The sequence below is a fragment of the Lepisosteus platostomus genome, chromosome 16 (genome assembly GCF_059453375.1).
Source record: "Lepisosteus platostomus isolate fLepPlt1 chromosome 16, fLepPlt1.hap1, whole genome shotgun sequence".
Classification (NCBI taxonomy): Eukaryota; Metazoa; Chordata; class Actinopteri; order Semionotiformes; family Lepisosteidae; genus Lepisosteus; species Lepisosteus platostomus.
This window is the reverse complement of record NC_142626.1, coordinates 3,915,568-3,940,843: the sequence shown is the minus strand read 5'-3', so window position 1 is coordinate 3,940,843 and position 25,276 is coordinate 3,915,568. Positions and strand designations below refer to the sequence as shown.

The 25,276-nt window shown below is 49.2% G+C and overlaps 1 protein-coding gene and 1 long non-coding RNA gene across 2 annotated transcripts; one reads left to right on the top strand and one right to left on the bottom strand.

Annotated features, from left to right (window-relative positions):
- Positions 1-1,105: 1,105 nt before the first annotated feature.
- On the bottom strand, positions 1,106-24,834 carry LOC148646730 (L-amino-acid oxidase-like). Its single transcript, XM_088609232.1, has 7 exons — positions 24,611-24,834; positions 10,042-10,256; positions 9,709-9,821; positions 8,501-8,702; positions 5,363-5,437; positions 2,977-3,113; positions 1,106-2,475 (listed from the first exon to the last, which is right to left on the bottom strand). The coding sequence occupies exons 3-7, from the start codon at positions 9,729-9,731 to the stop codon at positions 1,680-1,682; spliced, it is 1,233 nt and encodes a 410-aa protein (XP_088465358.1). The 5' UTR covers positions 9,732-9,821; positions 10,042-10,256; positions 24,611-24,834; the 3' UTR covers positions 1,106-1,679.
- Positions 16,345-17,969, top strand: LOC148646731 (uncharacterized). Its single transcript, XR_015927776.1, has 2 exons — positions 16,345-17,037; positions 17,171-17,969. It is a non-coding gene; the product is annotated as an uncharacterized LOC148646731 (long non-coding RNA).
- Positions 24,835-25,276: the final 442 nt, after the last annotated feature.

Below are 25,276 nucleotides of genomic sequence, written 5' to 3'. Positions count from 1 at the left end.
CATTCCGGGAGGTGAACTGGCTTCTGGGAGAACGGGCTCTGGTGCGAGTGGGTGTGTCCTGGGATGGACTGGTCCAGGGTGTAACCTGCCCTGTGCCTGTTGCCTGCTGGGATAGGCTCTGGTTCCCCTCCAAAGACTTATGTGGAGTACTTGTTAAGGAGCACATAAGAATCTCTTTCATAAGAATCAAGATTGTGACACTACAGGGACAAACAGGTCTTGCTGGAAGACAAGGGAGCAACAGCATCTATTTCAGAAAGGGCTTCAGTGCGGAAGACTATTTGCAAAAGACACAAAACAAAAGGCAAAAGAAATCCACCGAACCTGTAGCTTTTCAGAGCGTTCGGTCCCCATATTTTCAAATCTGATGCTCTGGAGAGAGCAAATTTACAGTAGCACACAGACCAGGATACTTTACACCTGAAGCCACAACTAAACTATTACTGGCCACTACAACACGAAAGTTATTTTAATCTCCTTTTCCTATTCGGAGCATTGAATGCTTCTGCTCTGGAGGCCCAGACCGGTGCAATATCACCTCCCATCGGTGTTGGGTGAGGTCTCCATAGCTCAGGGCTGGAGGTTTGAGAGTAACAGGACCCAGTTGCACACATCTAACCTGATAACCTGCAGCTCCCCACTGGCAGCCCCCACTGGAAACTCAGCAGGTGGGAGCCTGGCCAGTACCTGGAGGGGGAGACTCCTGGGAAAGCTGAGGCTGCTGCTGGAAGAGGTGTTAGTGGGGCCAGCAGTAATGATCAGCTGTGACAGCTTGCTCCACGCACCTACACTTCTGCGTGTAAAGAGTTGCCTTCTGTCCTTGATGCTATAAAAGATCTTTCCACTCCCATTACTTTCCCTAGATGCAGCCTTGATCCAGGTGTTGATCTTGATAAACTGAGACACTTTCGGTTTTGTGGATTTTCAGTCAGTTCCCTGTGTTCTCTGTTTTCACTGTGAATAATGTCTGCAGTGCATTAGGGTTCATGCAACATGTTTTGGACAATATTTCACCAGAAGCTACTTTCCTGTCACACACAGGACAAGGGGATGGTGTCCTTAAAGACTGACAGGGCTGGCTAACAGAAAATAAAGCACCAGAGAATCTGCTTTGAAACGTTTTTTATTTTTTAGCAAATGTACATCGCATACATTGAATGTACATTTCTAAACCCAGACGTCTATCCATCTTCGGAACTCACTGACCTTATACAAACCCTAAAAAAACGTCTGAGACCCAAACACCCCTTGTAGCACCAGTTGCGTTTCATGCTTTCAATGGGATTTTTTTGACTTTTTTCTAGAAATCCCCCACCCCCTTGAATAGGACTACATGCTCTGTGGCTGGCCTGAAATGACAAATAAAGTATCCTTCTGTCTTCTTGTAAAAGATACAATCATATTTTAAAAAAAAGATACAGTACTGCAGCTCATCGAACATTTATAACTGACTACAGCATTCGTGACTTCAACTGCCTAGAAAGAGCACGTCTTCAGTCTCTCTCTATAAACTTTGCAGATTTCCACATATCGTTTCTAGTATAATAATACAGGACACCCGGTATGAAACAAATCGTAGTATAAAACAGAAGAAATAAACAGCAAGCACAACGCACTGTAATGACCCTACACCTACATATGAAAATACGTTTTTTTTCATATTTTGGCCTGGCTGTTGTTTAAAGCTCGGTCTTTAAGTGATGAACGGCTTCGGCGGCCGCGTCGTGGTTCATACGCCGGGCCGCCCTCAGGGCGGACTTCACCGACGTCTCGATCCACGCGTGGGGCAGGGCGGTGTGCTCTCCGGCGAAGTAGACCCGCTGAGAGGGCGCGGACAGGTCCCGGTGATAATCCGTCAGCTGGAAGGGCGTGAAGAGGGCGAAGGCGCCCAGGCTGTACTCGTCCAGGCTCCACTTCTTCACCACCCCGCCCTCGTACAGAGCGCGGACGCCCTCGCCGTGGAGGGCCGCCAGGTCGCTCAGCGCCGCCTCCCGACAGGCCTCGTCGCTCATGCCCAGGAAGAACAGGGACTCGTCCGCCCAGGTGTAGGACGCCAGCACCAGCCCGACCCCGCTCTCGAACGCTTCGCTCCCGTAGTAGATGAAGCGCGACGGGCGATCCGTGACGGACTTCCCCCCGCGGATGCCTTCCTTCTCCCAGAACCGCTCCTTGAAGACCAGGAAGATTTTAGTCGCGCTGTCGTAGTGGACGCTGCGCAGGGCCTCTCTCTTCTGCAGGGGGAGAGAGGGGTTAAATCTGACGTTCAGAGTCGCCTTGGCCGTGCCGGTGAACAGGAGGTAGTCCGCCGCCGCCGTTTGGACCGCGTTGTCCGGTTTGTGTCTGTAGGCCACCCGGACACCCTCGCCGGTCTGATTTATTTCCAAAACTCGTGACTCCAGCTGCATACGGCTGCGCCGCAGGTCTTGTCTCAGAGCCTGCGGCAGCAGATCCGTGCCTCCATCGATTTTGTAAAACCTGACGGGAAACAGATCAAACGGACAGGTCATTTTGGGGTTGTTTTTTTTTTTTTCCAGCCCTGTCAAAATGAAAACACCCGAAACATGAGTGTGGGTTCCGTATTAGAATAACTTCATAGCTGAAGACTCTACAATTCAATTTATTGCCACACTTTGCGATCACAATTCCCTTTGTTTTAGGGATCAGCCACGAATTCGAATTCAAAATTCGGAGTAGCAGGAATTCCCCCTGAAATATTCTCTCGGGGATCGTACTGGTTATATCACATCATGTTAGAGGCTGCGTGGGTAAGGGACTGCTTATCAAAACTGAACAGGAAATCGAGGGTGTGGGATGACTTTAAGAAAGAATGAGGTCTGTTTCACAGATCTATGTACAGTAGGTGACGCTTCTTTACACCAAGGGTGGTGGGAGTGTGGGACAAGCCGCCCAGCCATGTTGTTGAGGTTGATAATCTGTCTTTTTTCCACGAAAACGCAGCCGATTTGAAAATCTCACTTGACGTCATCGCTGATGTCAGCCTCATCTCGCAGGTTCTCGCTGAAGGCGGTGTAAAACAGGGACTGGCTGTTCAGAATGTCTCCGATCATCTGGATAGCGTGTCTGCTGAGGTTACTTTCTCTCTTGAGGTATTCCTGTGGGGTCACAACCGCGAAGCGTCAAAAACACAATGCTCACCACTGTGCCTGTCTGGATCTGTAACCAAACTCTGAAGTAACTTACCTAGTTGTTTGTTCAACTGCAGTGTAGTGGCGAGGCTTAATAATAATGCAGAATTAAGTGTTTCTGAGCTTCCCAAATGAGGCCCCATTTCTCTGTTCATCTCTGTGGTGCAGCCACAGAGAAACCATTCATGCAAGATGTTTTCTTTTGATAAGGACAGCTCCCAAAGGGGGATGCACTTAGCTAAGCCTGGCTATCATGATCAATGGTCATCCATTGGCGCCTATCTGTCTAGGGAGTGCCAGTTGGACATCTGGACTGCATTACTAAGTGTCAGGACTAAGTGACTCATATCTCACCCTGATCAACCAATCAGGGACTGGTAGGGCCGAGTAACCCACGTGGGACTCTGATGCCCATGGAACTTTCAGCCAATCAATGAGCTGAAGTTCCTCCAGGTAAAAACAGGCAACACAGAGAGCCTGAGAGATTCAGATTCAACAAGATTCAGATTCAGATTCAACAATTCTAAAGGGAATTCAAAGGAGAATCCCAAGGGCAGGACATTCTCGCAGCGCACCTCCTGACCATCCTGAGACTCAGCCCGGACAACCACGGAACGGCCAGTGTGTCCGAGTGCCAGAACTTTCCTTTGTTCTAAGAGTCTAGAGTGGAGGTTGCCAGAGAGTAACCAGCAGCAGGCCTCGTGAACAGGTCGGAACTGTGGAAAGCTGAATCACTATTCAGAACTAGCTCTTCATCAGGAACGAACCGGTCCTCTTCCTGACTTGCTGGGACCCACAGTCATCTTTTCTCCTGTGCACAAACTTTGCTAGTTAATGCCAACAGTGAGCATCAGCAGCGCACCGTCGCAAGCCGCACAGCACAGCCTGGCACGGAGCCAGAGAGCGCGGATTGGACAGCAACAGCCTGCAACTGTTTCTTTGTGCCCGCAGGAGATCTGAATCCCCAGAGATTGGATGAGTATTCAACTTCACTGCATTACAGCTCGAGAATTCAATTGTTATCCCAACCAGTTGAAATCAATTTAATTCCTAAGAGTTATGTACTTGTTTCGAGTATCTAATGTAGAAGTTGTAACCAAGTTCACTTTACGAAACGGTCTTAATGAATGATATACTGAACGTATGTCCTCTTGATATGTGTAACACTTTGTAACTGACTGAATATATACCTTTTGTACTCTGATAACCCTCTCGATAAGATCTGTTAGTTTTACATGCATATTCTATGTATTAATAAATGTATCCTCGTGTATTAGTACCTGTGTGTGCGCGTTGTTTGAGTTATGTCACATGGTTGGATTCTAAAGCCATCAAAAGAATCAACTTTGTGATTTACTGCTACAATTAATAATTGTCTCAGTAAATGCCCAAACCCTACAGAACTGGTGCCTTCAGAGAGCCACTATGATTACATATTTAGCTCCCTGAACCGGTTTTCCCCTACATTATTTGGCGTCCCTGGGCCGGCTTAATCTACAGCAGTTTCCGAAGCAGCTGTATTTTGCTTTATGCACTTATGTGTAGAATAATAATAATAATTGCTCACACTTATATAGCGCTTTTCTGGACCCTCCACTCAAAGCGCTTTACAGGTCATGGGGATCCCCTCCACCCCCAGCAGTGTGCAGCCCCACCTGGGTGAGGCACCAGTCCGCTCCCCACACCCCAGCTCTCAGTGGGGAGGAGAGCAGAGTGATGGAGCCAGTTCAGAGAGGGGGGTTATTAGGAGGCCATGATGGGTAAAGGCCAGAGGGGAAATTTGGCCAGGACACCGGGGTGACACCCCTACTCTTCTCGAGAAACGCCCTGGGATTCTTAATGACCACAGAGAGTCAGGACCTTGGTTTGACGTCTCATCCGAAGGACGGTGCCTGTTTACAGTCCAGTGTCCCCCGTCACTATACTGGGGCATTAGGACCCACACAGACCGCAGGGTGAGCGCCCCCTGCTGGCCCCACTAACACCTCTTCTAGCAGCAGCCTCAGCTTTCCCAGGAGTCTCCCCCTCCAGGTACTGGCCAGGCTCCCACCTGCTGAGTCTCCAGTGGGGCTGCCAGTGGGGAGCTGCAGGGTGATATGGCTGCTGGCCTATGATCTCCACTGAACTATGATAATCAACCACATCTACAGCTCATTACCCCCTGGGGATAATTAATACTAGAAATGATCAGGATCAGAACCCAAACCGAGCAGCACCTTTACGGAATAGACATCGTATTTCTTGAGGATACACTGGCACTGGGATGGATCCCTCTCGATTTCATCGATGACCTAGAAGAAAAAAAAAATGTCTCACAGATCAGAGGCCGTGGAAATCTCACGATTTCAGAGATCACATCAGAAAGGGTACTGAACTCGCAGCCGAGCTCTTCCATTCGAGCTTTATCAACTTCTGCGGGGGAAGGTGAGTTCGACAGCAGAGTCCACCACAACAGTACCACAGAGACCACCAATAAAGAATTCATTCCAGCCGTGTTTCGGGAGATAAGCGTTCAGAGGTATTTTACGTTGAGAACGAGACAAAATCACTTCTTGTTCAAATCTTCACTTGTGTAAAAAATAGCGTTTTCCAATGAAGACATTAAACAAGTATGGAGGAATAATGATCCCACTGGCATGTTGCGAAAATGTGGGGAAAAGCTACCAGCCACACTGGCAGGGCTGATCAGTGAGTTTAGAGTCAGGCTGTGGTTTCATGAAATCGCTCAGAAGCTTCAAGCTCCAAACACTCCTGATCTAAAGGTGGAGGGATATTTGATGACATAATATTTTAGATTCGTCGTGGAATCAAACCGATCAGCTAGCAAAGTAAAGCAATGTCAATTTTTACTGCATGCACCATTTCGCACTTTCCCAGAATGCTTATTAAAGTGGTGAAAGACATCAGCCTCCAAATGTATTGACACCTCCGATTAGCAGGTGTATTCTATAGAGTTTTTTTATTAGGATCTTAAATATTCTTGAGGGATATTAATACTACTTCCTTAGCATTAGTATTAGTATAGCAATAGCAAATTTCTGGACCCTCCACTCAAAGCGCTTTACAGGTCATGGGGATCCCCTCCACCCCCAGCAGTGTGTACCCCCACCTGGATGAGGCTCCACTCCGCTCCCCACACCCCAGCTCTCAGTGGGGAGGAGAGCAGAGTGATGGAGCCAGTTCAGAGAGGGGGGTTATTAGGAGGCCATGATGGGTAAAGGCCAGGGGGGAAATTTGGCCAGGACACCGGGGTAACACCCCTACTCTTCTCGAGAAACGCCCTGGGATTTTTAATGACCACAGAGAGTCAGGACCTCGGTTTTATGTCTCATCCGAAGGACAGTGCCTGTGCCCCGTCACTATACTGGGGCATTAGGACCCACACAGACCGCAGGGTGAGCGCCCCCTGCTGGCCTCACTAACACCTCTTCCAGCAGCAGCCTCAGCTTTCCCAGGAGTCTCCCCTCCAGGTACTGGCCAGGCTCCCACCTGCTGAGTCTCCAGTGCAGGGCTGCTGGCTATATTAGACCAATCCTCCAGATTGTGAGAGCTGCACTGGAGACCTACTCTCCTCAGCTCACAGCAGGCATGAGCCACCAGAGATTGCAATGATCAATCAAGCACACTGATCTCGAGCTTACCCTTCTGGACATGGAGACTGATACAAGCCTCCTATCGCTCTCCTGTTGCAAAGTCTGAAGTTCGAGACTTGAGCCTTGAGCTTCAGGCAGAAGACTGTTTGTTTTTGGGAGGGGTAAAATTTCCTGGTACGCTTTAGAATTCACCTGTTGTTCAGTTCTAGCTAGGACACCTGGCCCAGAGGGAGCAAAACAGCTCTAAAATAGAACTGAAGCATTTCAGTTCTCCAGTTCTCCACAGAGGGGCTGATACACGCGTACTCATCCAACCATATCAAGTGTTCTCAGCTAGATGGAGTCAAGCAGTTGGGGAAACCCATGTCTCACTGTGGAACTTGGGGAGACCAAACTGGACTCATGAGGCCAGTGTTGGATGAGATCTTGTTCTGAGTTCACATTTCCAACCCTCACTTTTTTCCTAAAGAGGTACCAGCGTCCCTATCAGGCAAAACCCCAGTTTTATTGCAGAACTGGGCATCCATCTGATACCTCCCCTGTCTTTCTCTAAATTGGCCATGTTTTCGCACTAACGAGGGGGTGACAGAGGAGCCTGTCACAAGGTACAGGTAGCATGGAAAATACAACATTCAGACATCTTCCATTGAGCGGTTACTACATAAGTTCCTGAGGGTGCACACTCAGGGCTTGACTAGTAACTGCTATTACTTAATTTCATATCCATTCACCTTCTCTAAACTCCTTCAAATCCAGACTCCAAACCTTCTTCTGTAGAAGAGCCTTTACTGAACTGGTTCCAGTCTTTACCCCTCTACCCCTACTCAGCCAGCAGCCATATCACCCTGCAGCTCCCCACTGGCAACCCCACTGAAGCTCAGCAGGTGGGAGCCTGGTCAGTACCTGGAGGGGAGACCTCCTGGGAAAAACTAAGGTTGCTGCTGGAAGAGGTGTTAGTGGGGCCAGCAGGGGGCGCTCACCCTGCGGTCCGTGTGGGTCCTAATGCCCCAGTATAGTGACAAGGACACTAGACTGTAAACAGGCGCCGTCCTTCGGATGAGACGTACTGTAAAACTGAGGTCCTGACTCTCTGTGGTCATTAAAAATCCCAGGGTGTTTCTCGAAAAGAGTAGGGGTGTTACCCCAGTGTCCTGGCGAAATTTCCCATTGGCCCTTACCAATCATGGCCTCCTAATTACCCCCCTCTCTGAACTGGCTCCATCACTCTGCTCTCCTCCCCACTGAGAGCTGGGGTGTGGGGAGCGGACTGGCGCCTCATCCAGGTGGGGGTACACACTGCTGGGGGTGGAGGGGATCCCCATTACCTGTAAAGCGCTTTGCGTGGAGTGTCCAGAAAAGCGCTCTAGAAGTGTAAGCACTTATTAATTATTTAAGGGGATGGGAAAAACCCTGCATCGAATTGGAGAAATGGTTTGTTCCAGAGGGGGGAGGGGCTTACAAGCTATTTAAGCTGGCTCTTCAGCCTAGGAGGGGGTTGGTTGTTATATCAGGTAGTGCGACTGAAAACAGGGAGAAAGCAATAAGGAGGATTTATCTGCATTTGAAGACTTAGTTTTGTTTCTTTTTGGGGGTTTTGTTTTCTGGTGAGGGAGGACTGGGAGCACTGTAAATAAACTGCACCTATTTTACTTGAGTGTTTTTGTGGCGGAGCCATTCTGTTATAAAACGGACCTGCTTTGGCCATTGTGTGACAGAGGGTTTTGTTATCAAATACCCCTGTCGGGGTTTATTGATCGTCACCTTTTGTATGGCCTCAGAGTACAGCTGCTCAGGAGACCTCCCCTTTTCCGATTTCTCCAGCGGGTAGCCCAGAAGGTCGGGGTTCTTGTTAATGTCGAACGCCCTGTGGAGCCCGCCGTTGGTGAAGTACCAGGCGCTGTCGTCGGCTTGGATGAACTCGGATAATTTGAGCCCGTAGTGTTGAACGTAGTGATGGACGAGTCTGGAAAGGTCACAGGAGACGCAGAACGTCTAAACGCGGAGGCGAGACGCGATCGCGTGGTAATATTGCAGTCTGATATAGCTCCAGCAGAGTTTTGTGCTCAAATCCAACAGCGGTACCAACCAGATGTGCTGAGGGTGTTGTTTGCTGCAGATATTTAGGAACTTGGGGGTGTGGGTACTGGGAAGAAGTCACAGATGACTAAGGAATACGGATCTGCACAGAGGAACAGAGTGACACGGTGTAAAAGGAATATGACTTTAGATATTTTGCCCAGAGCTACGTTTCAATCCCAGGATCATTCTAGCCTTTTAATGGGTGTAATTGCAACACTGCCCCCTGTCTGCACTGCTCTGTCACTTCATCCCCCTCCTCCTCCTGCTGTTAGGCAGGGGTAGGAATGCAGTGTTTAAATTTGCATACCTCTTTTCCCTCATGGTAAATATTTACAGTTTGACCACCTTGTCACATTTGTCAGAAGTCAATCCAACCTGCCTAGTAGCTTGTCAGACGAGTAAATGAATGTAAAAAGAATTCGACATAATGCTTTCGAATGTGTTTGGGAACATTGTGGAATTCTGGTGGAACAGGAACTTTCAGGGTTTTTAATCCACTGCTGTTTTTTTTTTTTTAAATCACTGTTCATTAACGCAGAAATGCCAACCACTGTTCATTAACTCCAAGTACACCTTGAATGCAGTGTAGACGCCAGAGGTTGGCATCCCTTTTTGGCAGGAGGGCCAGAAAAATGCCGTCTGCCTATAAAGGTGTTGGCAGGCAAAGTGTAATGCCTCTGGGCTCGTGCACATTAGGGATGACAATGACAAGGCAATGACAATTCACCCTTCACTGGCTGGGAAATTTTGCAGCTGCTGCAGGAATCACAGTTACCTTGTTCTGCCAATGTGTTAAATTGTTAAAAAATAGTGAAGGACTAGAGCTTCTTCAGCTGGTTCATCTCACGCCTCATCACACCCTGAAACGAGCACTGCAGGGAAACACTCACTCGTGAGTCGAGGGAATTCTCATGGCGCCCAGCTCCGCGTACCAGCCCCTGGTCTTGTTCCTGTGGGTGAGAATGCGCCCCCCGACTCGGTCACTGGCTTCCAGGATCTGCACCTGTAGGAAAACGCACCACTGTGGCATCAGAGGAGAGCAGTTACAGCACTTAGCTGCTGATTGGTGAGGCCTGAGCACAAACAAAAGGAATTATTTTGAGTGTTTCCACGGATCAGCGGTTCAGGAGGAACCTAATTATGAAAAGCATAAGCTTGGAACAACGCCACCCCTCCCCCCCAGGAGCTGAGCCCGAGCCCGAGAGAGTGTTGGGATACCGTACGTCGTGTCCGGCGTCCTCCAGGAGCTTCGCCGCGATCAATCCGGAGATCCCCGCCCCGACGATCAGGAATTTCTTCGCCGGGCCTTTCCGGATCAGGCCGTGCTTTGCGATGTCCAGCAGGAACTCGGAATCCTTGTCGTGGAAGCACCTCTGGATGGCGCTGCTGTACGCTTGCCCCTGCGCCAACAGCGCCAGGACGCAGCCCAGCAGGGTGACTGGGGAGAGAAGAAGCAAAAACAGACTCGATCTTCATTTAGGCAAGCGACACAGAAGGACTAACATGTGCCATACAGGACAAAGGAGTTATAATAATAATAATAATAATAATAATAATAATAATAATATAAAATATGATAAAATAATAACTAATAAAATATTAACCTGGGATTATACATAGAATAATAAATTATAATAATATAATAAGTTGGAATCACCTTTGCAATTATTACACAAATACTTGTCTCTGTGAGTTTGACAGACAATCCACTAGCCCCGGGCACTCAGACATCCTAGGAGATCTCAGCTTTCTACTTTTGCTTGCGAGCTCAGGTCGTGTGAACGAAACTGATTTCCTCTGTGCGCTTTTGTTTGAGGGTTCACTCCCAGCGATCGGCCTTGCTGCTGTTGGGGGGCCACAAAGGTAAGATACAGGACCAGGGCAAATACAACCCACTGTGCCATGTGGCGAACGGCTAGCTCTGGCGACAGCGGGCGATTTAGAATTGAGATGCTTTGGATTTTTTATTTATTTTCAGTCCTGCGGATTCCCATTGCATTGTACTCTGCCACCATTTCCTGTGTAATAACGTCCAGGACTGCCCTTCAGTCATGTGCTTAGACAGATGGTAGCTGTGTGTGGGCGTGGCCGGTTCAAGAGTTTGTAAGGAAGGGCGAGGCAGTGTTAAAAAAAAAATCTTCCATTCCTGAGTGGGGCTGGTTTCATCTTGATGCGGGTGGGCGTGACGTGCAGAGGCAGGGTAATCTGAAGGCGCTCGGTGGCTGATTAGCATCGCTGACCGTTTGAGCAACTCAGTTCTGCGTTGGCTGCTGTAAAGAGACCTGGGAAACCTCCAGTTCAGACACACCGAGTCTGTGGGACTCCAGATTGGCCAGCCTTCGAATGAGATAACCCTCCTTTCCTGTACTGCAATCGGAAAGGACTATACTCGAAAGAACCAGGTAAAGGTTTATTCCATGCATCTATGAACTGGCTTCATTACTCTGCTCTTCTCCCCACTGAGAGCTGGGGTGTGGGGAGCGTTCTGGCGCACTATGGCTGCAGTTGCATCATCCAGGTGGGGCTGCACATTGGTGGTGGTGGAGGGGATCCCCATTACCTGTAAAGCGCTTTGAGTGGAGTAATAATAATAATTGCTTACACTTATATAGCGCTTTTCTGGACGATCCACTTAAAGCGCTTTACAGGTAATGGGGATCCCCTCCACCACCACCAATGTGCAGCCCCACCTGGATGATGCGACGGCAGCCATAGTGCGCCAGAACGCTCCCCACAGCCCAGCTCTCAGTGGGGAGGAGAGCAGGGTAATGAAGCCAATTCATAGAGGGGGATTATTAGGAGGCCATGATTGGTAAAGGCCGAAGGGAAATTTGGCCAGGACGCCGGGGTACACCCCTACTCTTTTCGAGAAACACCCTGGGATTTTTAATGACCCCAGAAAGTCAGGATCTCGGTTTTACGTCTCATCTGAAGGACGGCGCCTGTTTACAGTCTAGTGTTCCCATCACTATACTGGGGCATTAGGACCCACACAGACCGCAGGGTGAGCGCCCCCTGCTGGCCCCTACTAACACCTCTTCCAGCAGCAACCTTAGTTTTTCCCAGGAGGTCTCCCATCCAGGTACTGACCAGGCTCCCACCTGCTGAGCTTCAGTGGGGCTGCCAGGTGTGAGTTGCAGGGTGATATGGCTGCTGGCCATAAAAGTGCTATATAAGTGTAAGCAATTAATGATTATTAATTAAAGGAAAAGAGGCACAACGTTTCGGCTGTGGAGCCTTACTCAGGTGTCATTGTGAGTATATGATGTCACTGCATCAGCGAACTCATTCAGATCACAACCAGCCTCCTTAAAAGATGCTGCAGTCAGTGATCTCAACACAATCACTGAGCACATTCTTAGTCTCAGATGATCACTGTTTTACAGTTCCTAGACTCGGTTGACATGCTTTAAATCTCTGTCTGTAGTTTGGGACAAGAAAGACCATAGTATGATCCGATTGACCGAGAGGGGCGTGGACAAAAGCTCAGTATATCTCAGAAATGCATCAGCTTGCGTAAGCTATAAAGGAACAGGTAAAGGTTAATTCACACACCCAAAGAAGGCTCCAGACCCGAAATATTGTGTCCCTTTTCTTTTCAGCCTAGAATAAACCTTTACTTGTTCCTTTGCAGCCTACGCCTGCTGACGCAGCTCAAAAGAACCAGCCTGAGTAACTGTTGTCCTCACATTGTACACTAATTATTGTGTAAACGCTGACAACTGTTCGATTGTCAAGTTTGTGGCTGCATGTTGCCTTGATTGGACTTTTGAGTGAGGACAAAAAATCAATTACAGACAGGAGATGCATCTCTTTTTTTTTAATAGCTGGTGTCAGGATAATTCGCTGTCTTTAAACGCCAACATAAGAAGTCTGATAAGCAATGATCATTGAATTTAGAAAGAAATGTTATATTCCTATGAACCCTGGAGCTGTGAATGGAACTGATATTGCACGAGTAAATGAATATAAATACCTAGCACAATACAAAGGCAAGGGTGCAACGCAGGTTGTATTTTTTAAGAAGGTTAAAGAGGTTTTGTGTAATAGCATAATGGTGGCACTTTTTATAAGAATTTTAGTGGGGAACATTCCAACCTTTTGCATTCAGATCTGGGGATTTGTTCTTGCAGAAAAACAACATGTTAGAAATGCCCTCTGGGTGAAAGTACCAGATCCCCTGTGTAAAGACTCTTTTACCAAAAACTTCCTTTATACCAAAAAGCATTCAGGAGTTGAACAATGAAAAAAAAAATGTTTGCAGGGAGGGGTCTTATAGTTGAGGAAGAATTTTAGCATTTACCTTTTTTTTAAGTGTATAAGATAGTGACTAGTTGGCTTTAAAAAATGGAAAGTGGAAATTTTGTAGCGCCCTCGCCGCCCCCGGGCCTCCCTCAACAGGGACCCGGCCAGTTGAGCTGAAGGGAGATCGAGTTTTCAATTCAATTCAAGGTGCTTTATTAGCATGACCGATGGGTACAATCAGTGTTGCCAAAGCAAATAAAAATAATGAAATTCACATGGAACAAAATAACAAATAAAAGTAAACTAAAATCTACAGACGTTTACAACAGAGACATATAATAAAATATTTACATGTACTGTAGACAGATGGAGCATTATTGAGAGACAGGCTCACTGTTCCTCAGGTTGGGACAGGAGATCACACACTGTATTATTATTATTGAGAGACAGGCTCACTGTCTGTTCCTCAGGCTGGTACAGGAGATCACACACTGTATTATTATTATTGGGAGACAGGCTCACTGTTCCTCAGGCTGGGACAGGAGATCACACACTGTATTATTATTATTGAGAGACAGGCTCACTGTCTGTTCCTCAGGCTGGGACAGGAGATCACACACTGTATTATTATTATTGAGAGACAGGCTCACTGTTCCTCAGGCTGGGACAGGAGATCACACACTGTATTATTATTATTGAGAGACAGGCTCACTGTTCCTCAGGCTGGGACAGGAGATCACACACTGTATTATTATTATTGAGAGACAGGCTCACTGTCTGTTCCTCAGGCTGGGACAGGAGATCACACACTGTATTATTATTATTGAGAGACAGGCTCACTGTCTGTTCCTCAGGCTGGGACAGGAGATCACACACTGTATTATTATTATTGGGAGACAGGCTCACTGTCTGTTCCTCAGGCTGGGACAGGAGATCACACACTGTATTATTATTATTGAGAGGCAGGCTCACTGTCTGTTCCTCAGGCTGGGACAGGAGATCACACACTGTATTATTATTATTGAGAGACAGGCTCACTGTTCCTCAGGCTGGGACAGGAGATCACACACTGTATTATTATTATTGAGAGACAGGCTCACTGTCTGTTCCTCAGGCTGGGACAGGAGATCACACACTGTATTATTTTTATTGAGAGACAGGCTCACTGTTCCTCAGGCTGGGACAGGAGATCACACACTGTATTATTATTATTGAGAGACAGGCTCACTGTCTGTTCCTCAGGCTGGGACAGGAGATCACACACTGTATTATTATTATTATTGAGAGACAGGCTCACTGTCTGTTCCTCAGGCTGGGACAGGAGATCACACACTGTATTATTATTATTGAGAGACAGCCTCACTGTTCCTCAGGCTGGGACAGGAGATCACATACTGGGCTGCCGGTTCCACTCAGGCCGGAGATCTCTCTCAGGCCAGAGGCTGGAGTCCCTGCTATCCACAGGGAAGTGCGGTGACGTCACCCGGCTCGCACCACCTGCAATATCGGCCGTATGCGTTACAATATGGTGTTGTATGGCAATTGTGCTATCGATGCGATGATCACATACACTCCATGGGAATGCACTACCTCGTTATTACGAGATAATCGGCTCTCCGAATTACGAGATCATCCGCTATCTCGTTTTTGCGAGTTAACTCAGGGGGGGTCCCCCTTGATGGCTGGAACGCTTTCCTGAGTTTCGCCTTCCCTGTCACTTAACCCATCTTTCCGGGCCCAGGGTCTCTCCCTCTCTCGAACCCGAGCTCCGGGGTCCTCCACACTCGGGGAGCCCCGCACCCCAACAGGTCTCGCCTCCTTAATACAAGACATGCCCGCCCACAGACAAAAACAAACAAGGTATTTGGGTAGTTCAAATGGGAGAAAGAGAGACGAGTCATAGAATAATAATAATAATAATAATAATAATAAACTTTATTTTATATAGCGCCTTTAAAGGTGGCTTCTCAAAGCGCTTTACAGAATGACAACAACAATAAATAAGAAGAACACACCAGATAAAACACAATGACAATACACAGAGGAGACCGTGGATGGAGGTACTAAGAAAAACAGAGGGGTGAAGAATGGAACCAGTTCAGTAAAGGCTCTTCTGAAGAAGAGGGTTTGGAGTCTGGATTTGAAGGAGTTTAGAGAAGGTGACTCTCTGATATCCCTGGGGAGAGAGTTCCAGAGCTTGGGGGCATGACAGGAGAAGGCCCTGTCACCCCTACAATGTAGACAGGGCTTGGGGAGACAGTAAGGAGAGCAGAATTCGAAGAGCGAAGGTTGCGAGGTGGGGAGCAGGGCGATAATAGCTCAGACAGGTACTGAGGTGCCAAGCCATGTAGAGCCTTATAGGTGAGCATGAGGATTTTAAAGTCTACGCGGAATTTGACCGGAAGCCAGTGCAAGGACTCCAGGACAGGAGTAATGTGATCGCTCGCACTAGACCTGGTCAGGATTCTGGCAGCTGAATTTTGGCCATACTGCAGTTTGTTCAGACTAGATTTAGATCCCCTAGCGAGTAGAGCATTGTAGTAGTCAATTTGAGAGAACACAAATGTGTTGATCAGAATGTCATTAATTGCTCATTTGCTCTTACTGCGCGATAAGAACTTGATGCTGAACTTGAGAAGGTTGAAACAAAGATGTTACGGAGCGGCAAACAGCAGCAAGCAAGAGCCATACTGAAACACGTACAGTTGCTATCAAGGGGGGAAAAAATTGTTCATGTTAACGCGAAATTACGGGATAGTACATTATTTTAGATGATATGTATCAAGATGGCAGAATTGTCTTAGAACACCTACAGTATCATTATGCACCGTTAGTTTTCAGCAGCGGAACCGACTGCACGGCACAGTCTCTCTCGTTTAAGGATACGCGTGTCCCCACGGTCGATCGCGTTCATGTTTAAGCCCGAATATTAACATTGCGTTGTGAATAAACCCGGCGTTTATTTGTGTAGCGCTGAACAGACACTGCCGCAACACTAAACGCATGGTCTGAGCTGAGCTGAGCTCTCGGTAGCTTTATAGGGTGTTCGTACACTCAAATCGATCGATGCTATCGGCTAATTACGAGGCATTTTACTATATCGCCTAATTAGGAGGCAATTTTTTCGTAAATACAAGCGCCCCCTACTGGCCCTACTAACACCTCTTCCAGCAGCAGCCTCAGCTTTCCCAGGAGTCTCCCCTCCAGGTACTGGCCAGGCTCCCATCTGCTGAATCTCCAGTGGGGGCTGCCAGAGGGGAGCTGCAGGGTGATATGGCTGCTGGCATACGATAACTGAGACATGCTGGGGATTTTGGTCAGGAGGAGGCAGACATGAGCAGGAGAAGGGTGAGAGCTTTGTGCTCGCTCCTCGCCTGCCTGATCGAACAATTCTGCAGAATAAGGAAACGAACACAGCACCTGGGGCAAATTGAGTGAGTGCATACTTCAAAACAATGCAAACAAGTTTTTCTTTCTTTTTTTTCCTAGCAGCGTATGCCAGCTAAGAGCCAAGCACAGCTGGTGAAGCTGCAGCGCTGAGCCTGCTATGTCAGAAGATTCCTGGTTCGAATCCACCTTGGCCCTCTGTGAGACACGGGCACAAATAGTTTCTCATCAAGCGCACACGAGTCGCAATATGCGTTCTGTGATAACCCCGCTGGGTGCCACAGTGGTGAGCAATGCGACTGTGTTTAGCACTGGGGCCCTGGGCACAGTTTGTGGGCTGCTGTCTGGGTGGAGTTTGCATGTTCCCCTCCATGGGTTTACTGAGGTTCCCTCCAGGTGCGTCGGTTTCCTCTAAAGACAGGCTGGTGGGTTAATTTGGTTGCTGGGAAAACTGGTCCTGTTGTGAATGTGTGTCTGTGTGTGTCCTGCTATGGACTGGCGTCCCATCCAGGATGTATCCTGCCTTGTGCCTGTTGCTCGTTGGGACAGACTCCGGCTCACCTACGCCCCTGTACTGGATAAAACAGGTATAAAATAGATGGATCCATGACTATATTGGCACTCTTTAAGGAGTTCACATATATACCTTTTTTGCTGCAATGTTTTGTCTCTTTTCTTCTCTTTTCAGAGTTGAATAAACCTTTACTTGTTCCTTTGCAGCCTACGCACGCTGACGCTGAAACACTGAAACCTACGTGAACTAACATTTTTTGCTGTGGACCTTATTCTGCACTTCATGAACTTGAGGTCAGAGGTCACGGGCAAGAAGAGTTGTTTTTTTCCTAGAGCATGGGGTCATGCGCGTTCCCCACAGTTGCTCTGACCCTGTCTGTGCCTCTCACCATCTCTAAGGACTGAACAGAGACAGAGTTCGATCTTTTCTGCAGGGCTGCGTCATGCATGAGGACAATTTCCAGCACGGCCCCAACGGAGATTATGATCGTGGTCACAGACCATGACATTGAAACACTGAAACAGATCTGACGCCCGCTCATTGAAATCACTGTGTTCGGAAGGGAATGTGGAATGTCTTGTAGGAAAGAGAAAGACATACATTTATGAAAGAAAGCGAAAAGATGTCATGTGCACACAGGCAGAGAAACTGGTTCTGTCACAACACAAGGGTCCTGTCGATGAGCTTAGCCTCGAGTTACAGGAGAATCAGTCTTATTTGGGAGTGAAGGGCGGGCGGTGTGGTGGATCTGTGGCTGAGGAGCTGTGCCTGTAGCTGGGAGGTTGCCAGTTCAAATCCCGTGGCTGGCAGAGGGATCCTACCCTGTTGGGCCCCTGAGCAAGGCCCTTCACCTCAGCTGCTACAGGGGGCGCTGTACCTTGTGCTCTGACCCCCAGCTTCTCTCTCCCTGTCTGTGTGTCTCCTGGAGAGCCAAGCTGGGGTCTGTGAAAAGACACATTCCTGATGCAAGAAACTGAATAGGGCCGATAAAGTGGTCTGATCTTATTTGTGTTCAACACCCATTCCCGAAAACGGTGAAATGCTTTCTGAATCTGAGATGTTTCATTTCTTAAAGGCTTTCCTACTTTCTCTGGGGTGAAAGAGGGCTCTTTCCAATCGCTCTGCCCTTGTGAGGTCTCAGTGCTGGAAAGTCTAATAATAATAACTGCTTACACTTCTATAGCGCCACTCCGAGCTCTTTCCAGGTCATGGGGATCCCCCTCCACCCCCAGCAGTGTGTACCCCCACCTGGATGAGGCGCCAGTCCGCTCCCCACACCCCAGCTCTCAGTGGGGAGGAGAGCAGAGTGATGGAGCCAGTTCAGAGAGGGGGGTTATTAGGAGGCCATGATGGGTAAAGGCCAGGGGGGGAGATTTGGCCAGGACACTGGGGTAACACCCCTACTCTTCTCGAGAAACACCCTGGGATTTTTAATGACCACAGAGAGTCAGGACCTCGGTTTGACGTCTCATCCGAAGGACGGCGCCTGTTTACAGTCTAGTGTCCCCCGTCACTATACTGGGGCATAAGGACCCACACAGACCGCTGGGTGAGCGCCCCCTGCTGGCCCCACTAACACCTCTTCCAGCAGCAGCCTCAGCTTTCCCAGTTGTCTCCCCCTCCAGGTACTGGCCAGGCTCCCACCTGCTGAGTCTCCAGTGGGGCTGCCAGTGGGGAGCTGCAGGGTGATATGGCTGCTGGCAGTGCCTCAGCCGATCAAGCAGCGAGGCCTCAGTTAAGAGATCACGCAGCATTCTTCTGGGGTGAGTGTCAGTCGGTTTTAATTTCCTTCTTTTGGAATTTCCTGGCACACAGATGGAGTGCCGCAGGACAGGGTGTGACTCCTCCCTCCCCCTACCTCCCCCACTCATCTGCTGGAGCCAGAGCTCAAACAATTGGGTTTTCTCAAGAAGACGAAAATAAAATAACACTCCAGGCATATTGTGTTGATGTATTGCCACTAAGGTTTCAACACTTAGTGGCAATAAACAAGGAGAGACTCACCATTCGTAATGGTCTAGGAGCAGGGCTTGTTACACCTGGAGGACAGCTGGTCCAGTGGTTCAGGTCTGATCTTGTTACACCAGGAGGAGAGATGGTCCAGTGGTTCAGGTCCAGTCCTGTTACACCAAGAGGAGAGATGGTCCAGTGGTTCAGGTCCAGTCCTGTTACACCAGGAGGAGAGATGGTCCAGTGGTTCAGGTCCAGTCCTGTTACACCAGGAGGACAGCTGGTCCAGTGGTTCAGGTCCGGTCCTGTTCCACCAGGAGGAGAGATGGTCTAGTGGTTCAGGTCCAGTCCTGTTACTCCAGGAGGAGAGATGGTCCAGAGGTTCAGGTCTGGTCTTGTTACACCAGGAGGAGAGATGGTCCAGTGGTTCAGGTCCGGTCCTGTTCCACCAGGAGGAGAGATGGTCCAGAGGTTCAGGTCTGGTCTTGTTACACCAGGAGGAGAGATGGTTAAGTTGTGGGGCAACTTGATATTATTACTTATGGATGTAAAGTCGCAGGCAAGCGAGGCCGTCTTCGGTTTAGAGGGAAGTACCCCAGCGTTGTCTGGACACTCTCACTCGCAGGCCCATGGTTCAGAGGAACTGAGGTCTCGTAGGAGCCTGATTGTCTTCCTCTGATCCAGTCCCATCCACCAGAGGGGGCGGTTACCATCAGGCTCTCCGGCATTCTGGACATCCTGGAACAGGGCAACCCACGCCGAGCTGTGCAGGTCGTCAGTGGGCAGGCTGACCTACGTCATGGACCACCCTATGCAGGCGATAGAATCCGGAGGGGAGTGAGACAAACATGGGGGGAGAGGAGACTGGGATCGGGGCTGGTAGGCGCTAGTGTTCGGGGGGGGCTGTGATCCAAGGTAAAGGTAAACGACTCCAAAGGAGAAATCCAGAGTAGGCGAGAGTCCAGAGCCGGGTGATCCATCCATGATAGAGACACGACAGAAGTTGAAAGCCGGAGCGGGATCCGGCGAAGGATCGGGGGGGAATAAAACGGGATAACGAGGCCAGGTGCTCCCAGCCCCGGACCCACTTCCAGGCGTCCATCTTCCAGAGCTGAGCCAGGAATGGCGAGGGCGTCTGGCTTTTGTAGGGAAAGGGCTGGTGCCAAAACTCGGGACAAACGAGGAGGGGCCGGAGCGCCCCTTAAGACGAGGGGCTTCCGATCGGGACCGGCCAGACCCTTCCCTGGGGTTTTCCACCCGGGAGTTTTGGACCTCTCTGTAGCGCTAAGCTCCCACCACCCGGGGGAAGGGAGGAGTTGGACATTAGAGACTGGGAAGAAGAGAGATCGGAGAAGGCCTTTCCCTGCACGTCTCCGTCTCCGGCTGTATCCCACAAGCCTCAACACAGTGGGACAATCCCATGGTTCGGATGGGGGTGGGCTGACGTGGCGAGGACGCGCGGGATCGTAGTGCCCGCTGATGTAGACTGGGTCGGTGGTGCTCTCGGGCTTCAGTCTGGCGATGAGGCAGTCGATATTGCGCCTGGCCGGAATTCGGGAAGTTGTGATGGTTGCTTGGGATGTGTCCAGGTGAAGCCCTCGCAGCGCGGTGTTCCTCGGAGTTCGGGTTTCCCCACTGTGCAGTGCTTGTATCTCTTCCGATCGGGCAGCTCAGGGAGAAGGAGTGCTCTCCCGGGAGACTTTCCAAAGAGATGAAATCCATGATCTCTTCTCCCGGGATTGAACTGTACTGACATGTTGCCATTATTATTACATTGAATATTACGGGCATCCCTCCACATTCCCTTCTCATCCCTCCACATTCCCTCCTCCCTCCCTCCACATTCCCTCCTCCATCCTTCATCCCTCTTCCTTCCTTTCTTCATCCCTCTACATTCCCTCCTTCATCCCTGTGCATTCTCTCCACATTCCCTTCTCTTTCCCTCCACATTCCCTCCTTCATGCCTTGCTCCACCATGGAAAACTCTTTGCTCTACAGGACATGACTACCATGCCCTGTGCCCGGGGTCCCACGCCCTCAGCCAGGCAGTCCAGATCTTTCAATGACGGAGCTCTCAATAAATACTTTCAAACCATCAATATCTGGGTTCGCATTAGAAACACACACACTGCTCTCTGGGTTTACATTAGAAACACACACTGCTCTCTGGGTTTACATTAGAAACACACACACTGCTCTCTGGGTTTACATTAGAAACACACTGCCATATCACCCTGCAACAGCAGCCATATCACTCTGTGACTCACCACTGGCAGCCCCACTGGAGCTCAGCAGGTGGGAGCCTGGTCAGTACCTGGAGGGGAGACTCCTGGGAAAGCTGAGGCTGCTGCTGGAAGAGGTGTTAGTGGGGCCAGCAGGGGGCGCTCACCCTGCGGCTTATGTGGGTCCTAATGCCCCAGTATAGTGACTGGGACACTATACTGTAAACAGGCGCCGTCCTTCGGGTGAGACGTCAAACCAAGGTCCTGACTCTCTGTGGTCATTAAAAATCCCAGGGTGTTTCTTGAAAAGAGTAGGGGTGTTACCCCGGTGTCCTGGCCAAATTTCCCATCGGTCTTTATCATGGCCTCCTAACAATCCCCCTCTATAAATTGGCTTCATTACTCTGCTCTCCTCCCCACTGAGAGCTGATGTGTGCACTATGTGCACTATGGCTGCCGTCGCATCATCCAGGTGGATGCTGCACACTGCTGGGGGTGGAGGGGATCCCCATGACCTGTAAAGCGCTTTGAGTGGAGTGTCCAGAAAAGCGCTATATAAGTGTAAGCAATTATTATTATTATTATTATTATTATTATTATTATTATTATTACAATCTGCTCCCTGGGTTTACATTAGTAACACACACACTGCTCCCTGGGTTTACATTAGAAACACACACACTGCTCTCTGGGTTTACATTAGTAACACACACACTGCTCCCTGGGTTTACATTAAAACACACACACTGTTCTCTCGGTTTACATTAGTAACACACACTGCTCTCTGGGTTTACATTAGAAACACACACACTGCTCTCTGGGTTTACATTAGTAACACACACAGTGCCCCCTGGGTTTACATTAGAAACACACACACACACACTGCTCTCTGGGTTTACATTACAAACACACACACTGCTCTCTGGGTTTACATTAGAAGCACACACACTGCTCTCTGGGTTTCTCTCTCTCTCTCTCGCGGTGTACAGCCGCCCATATGGCTGTATTTAACTAGGGGCAGCCCGCGATGGCCGGCCTTTGTGCCGTGGAGCGCTGAATTGAAAGAAGAGACGAGGACGATACACACGCGCCCTATTGTCCCCCATGATCCACGCGGGGGCTCATTTCCTCCCCCCCCTCGGCTAAAATCTGGACAGTTGGTAGAGAGGGGTGGGTGTGTGTGTGTGGTGGGGGGGCTCTTTTGTGCTCATCTCAAAATGCCCAGGTCCTTGTAGCTCCAACGACCACAGCCACACACACAAAAAAATATCGTCAAAACGAATCTAAATGTAGGCGCTAACTGTCGCGATGAAAAGGTTCTTTCAAAAGCTGGGGGGGGGAATCGATCCGTCCATCGATCTGCCTCTTGACTGTTCCCGGAGCAATTAAGAGAATTGTTAGAGAGCAATTAAAAGGCTCGCTGTGTCAGGAAGGCCGAGAGAATATCGCTAAGGATAACCTCCATGCCGGTGTCTTATTTTTGTAAGCGATATAGGAGCATAAAGGCACGAAATTCGAGACAGTCCCTTCCCGCAAGCTGTCAGGTTGCTCAACTCTACCCCCACCACCGGCTTACACTGATGGAGTTTTTTTTTGAAAAAAGTTGGACGTTATTTAACCTGGTGTTGTCCGGTGTTCATGTTATCGGCGATCCCTGCAGTGTCTATGTGTGGGGGGCGCGTCATTGAGCTGCACCGAATACGCCGAACTGAAAACGTTCACAGCGGGTTTTTTTTTTAGCTCTTCTTTTACGCTTTTTGAAGATCAGGACTTCAAGACTCCCTGAGTCTGCTCACCTCCCGTCCCTAGTAGTCCTTAAATCAATGCTCCCCTCTTCAAAACCTGGAGACACACACACGGTCCGATGGTTCTGAGAGCCCTGAAACACACACACACACACGGTCAGATAGTTCTGAGAGCCCTGAAACACACACACACACACACGGTCAGATAGTTCTGAGAGCCCTGAAACACACACACACACACGGTCAGATAGTTCTGAGAGCCCTAAAACACACACACACGGTCCAATAGTTCTGAGAGCCCTGAAACACACACACACACACACGGTCAGATAGTTCTGAGAGCCCTAAAACACACACACGGTCCAATAGTTCTGAGAGCCCTGAAACACACACACACACACACACACACGGTCAGATAGTTCTGAGAGCCCTAAAACACACACACACACACACACACACACACACACACACACACACACACACACACGGTCCGATAGTTCTGAGAGCCCTGAAACAAACACACACACACACGGTCAGATAGTTCTGAGAGCCCTAAAACACACACACGGTCCAATAGTTCTGAGAGCCCTGAAACACACACACACACACACACACGGTCAGATAGTTCTGAGAGCCCTAAAACACACACACACACACACACACACACACACACACACACACGGTCCGATAGTTCTGAGAGCCCTGAAACACACACACACGGTCCAATAGTCCTGAGAGCCCTGAAACACACACACACGGTCCGATAGTTCTGAGAGCACTGAAACACACACACACACGGTCCGATAGTTCTGAGAGCCCTGAAACACACACACACACACACGGTCCGATAGTTCTGAGAGCCCTGAAACACACACACACACGGTCCGATAGTTCTGAGAGCCCTGAAATACACATACACGGTCAGATAGTTCTGAGAGCACTGAAACACACACACACGGTCCGATAGTTCTGAGAGCACTGAAACACACACACACACGGTCCGATAGTTCTGAGAGCACTGAAACACACACACACACGGTCCGATAGTTCTGAGAGCCCTGAAACACACACATACACGGTCAGACAGATAGTTCTGAGAGCCCTGAAACACACACACACACCTGCCGGCCCTCCTTCCAGTAGAGCTGAACTTACCTCACTGGAGCATAAATTGAACTAACGACCGGGTATTATTTGAAATTTCTTATTTTTACTTCTCAGAAGTCGTAGCTTAGTCCCGAAACGCACTGGTTTGAAGGACAAAGCCCAGGCCGGTGAAAAACAACATAATTGTATTTTTATTTTACACCAGAAATACAAAAAAAAAAGAGACAGGCTATTCAGATAGATACACAAAGAGACACGCATTTACAGCCAGAGGAACTCACAACCACACAAGCTGAACATTATACATACAAATTATATAGAATCTAAATTAAAAAAAAAGGAATTCTACTTTAAAAGCATTAATCGATGAAGCGGTTTTAGACCATTTACTAGGGGTGGATGACAATAAAGAGCCGGAAACGAACTCGAAAATCGCTCCGCGGGGTCAAATTCGGCCCGCCGCGACGTCAGCGCCGGGGTCAGAGGTTGCGGGACAGAGAGGCACCCCGAAAATATAATCCTACCCCACTCCCCGCTGCGACGGGGTTCCTCGGGGACGTGACAGATCCCGTCTGAAGGAGGGTAAACAGACTTTATCTCTGCGCCCCCCGAAAACACTCACCGGTAACCCGATCTGCGCTCTCCGACAGCTGGGCTCACATCTGCTCCGGCCGGAACCGGTCACCGGAAAGGCCGCTGGACAGGCCGGCGGCCCTTCCTGACTGCAGGCTGCCCCCCTGCCTCTCCGGGAGGGGGCTACGGGGGCAAGCCCCTTCTGCAAACCGCCTGACCTGCCGGAGATGATGTTAGCCTCTGTCAGCCTCTCCCACCCCCCCAAAATAAAAAAACTCCCCAGAGCCCTTAAAGCATCTGTCGAGCCCAGTTTCCTGGAGAACTGCGGACCCTCATAAATGAGCGGCCGAGGTGTCCTGTACGGCGTGGACACCATCCCCTGCAGCGCCACACTCAGCCCGGCGAGAAACGCGTCTCTCCCGGCGTCTCGGCCGCTGGGAAATCGGCGAACGGGCGCAGGTTGGGAGAGGAAACGAGGAGTTTCCTTCTCGAGCCTCATCCTTCTTAGGAGACTCACACCCAGGCAGGATTTAAGCACTCTGTCTTGAAAGAATGCTTACAAAAAAAAGTTGTTGTTTTTTTTGTATGTAATAATAATAATAATAATAATAATAATAATAATAATAATAATAATAATTGCTTACACTTATATAGCGCTTTTCTAGACACTCCCCTCGGAGCTCTGTACAGGTCATGGGGATCCTTCTCCACCCCA

Coding starts and splice junctions, on each gene's coding strand:
- LOC148646730 (XM_088609232.1), bottom strand. CDS start 9,731: ATGAGAATTCCCTCGACTCACGA. Junction 8,703..9,708: donor AGAATTCCCTCGACTCACGA/GTGAGTGTTTCC, acceptor TGACCTTTCCAG/ACTCGTCCATCACTACGTTC. Junction 2,476..2,976: donor GACATCAGCGATGACGTCAA/GTGAGATTTTCA, acceptor GTTTCCCGTCAG/GTTTTACAAAATCGATGGAG.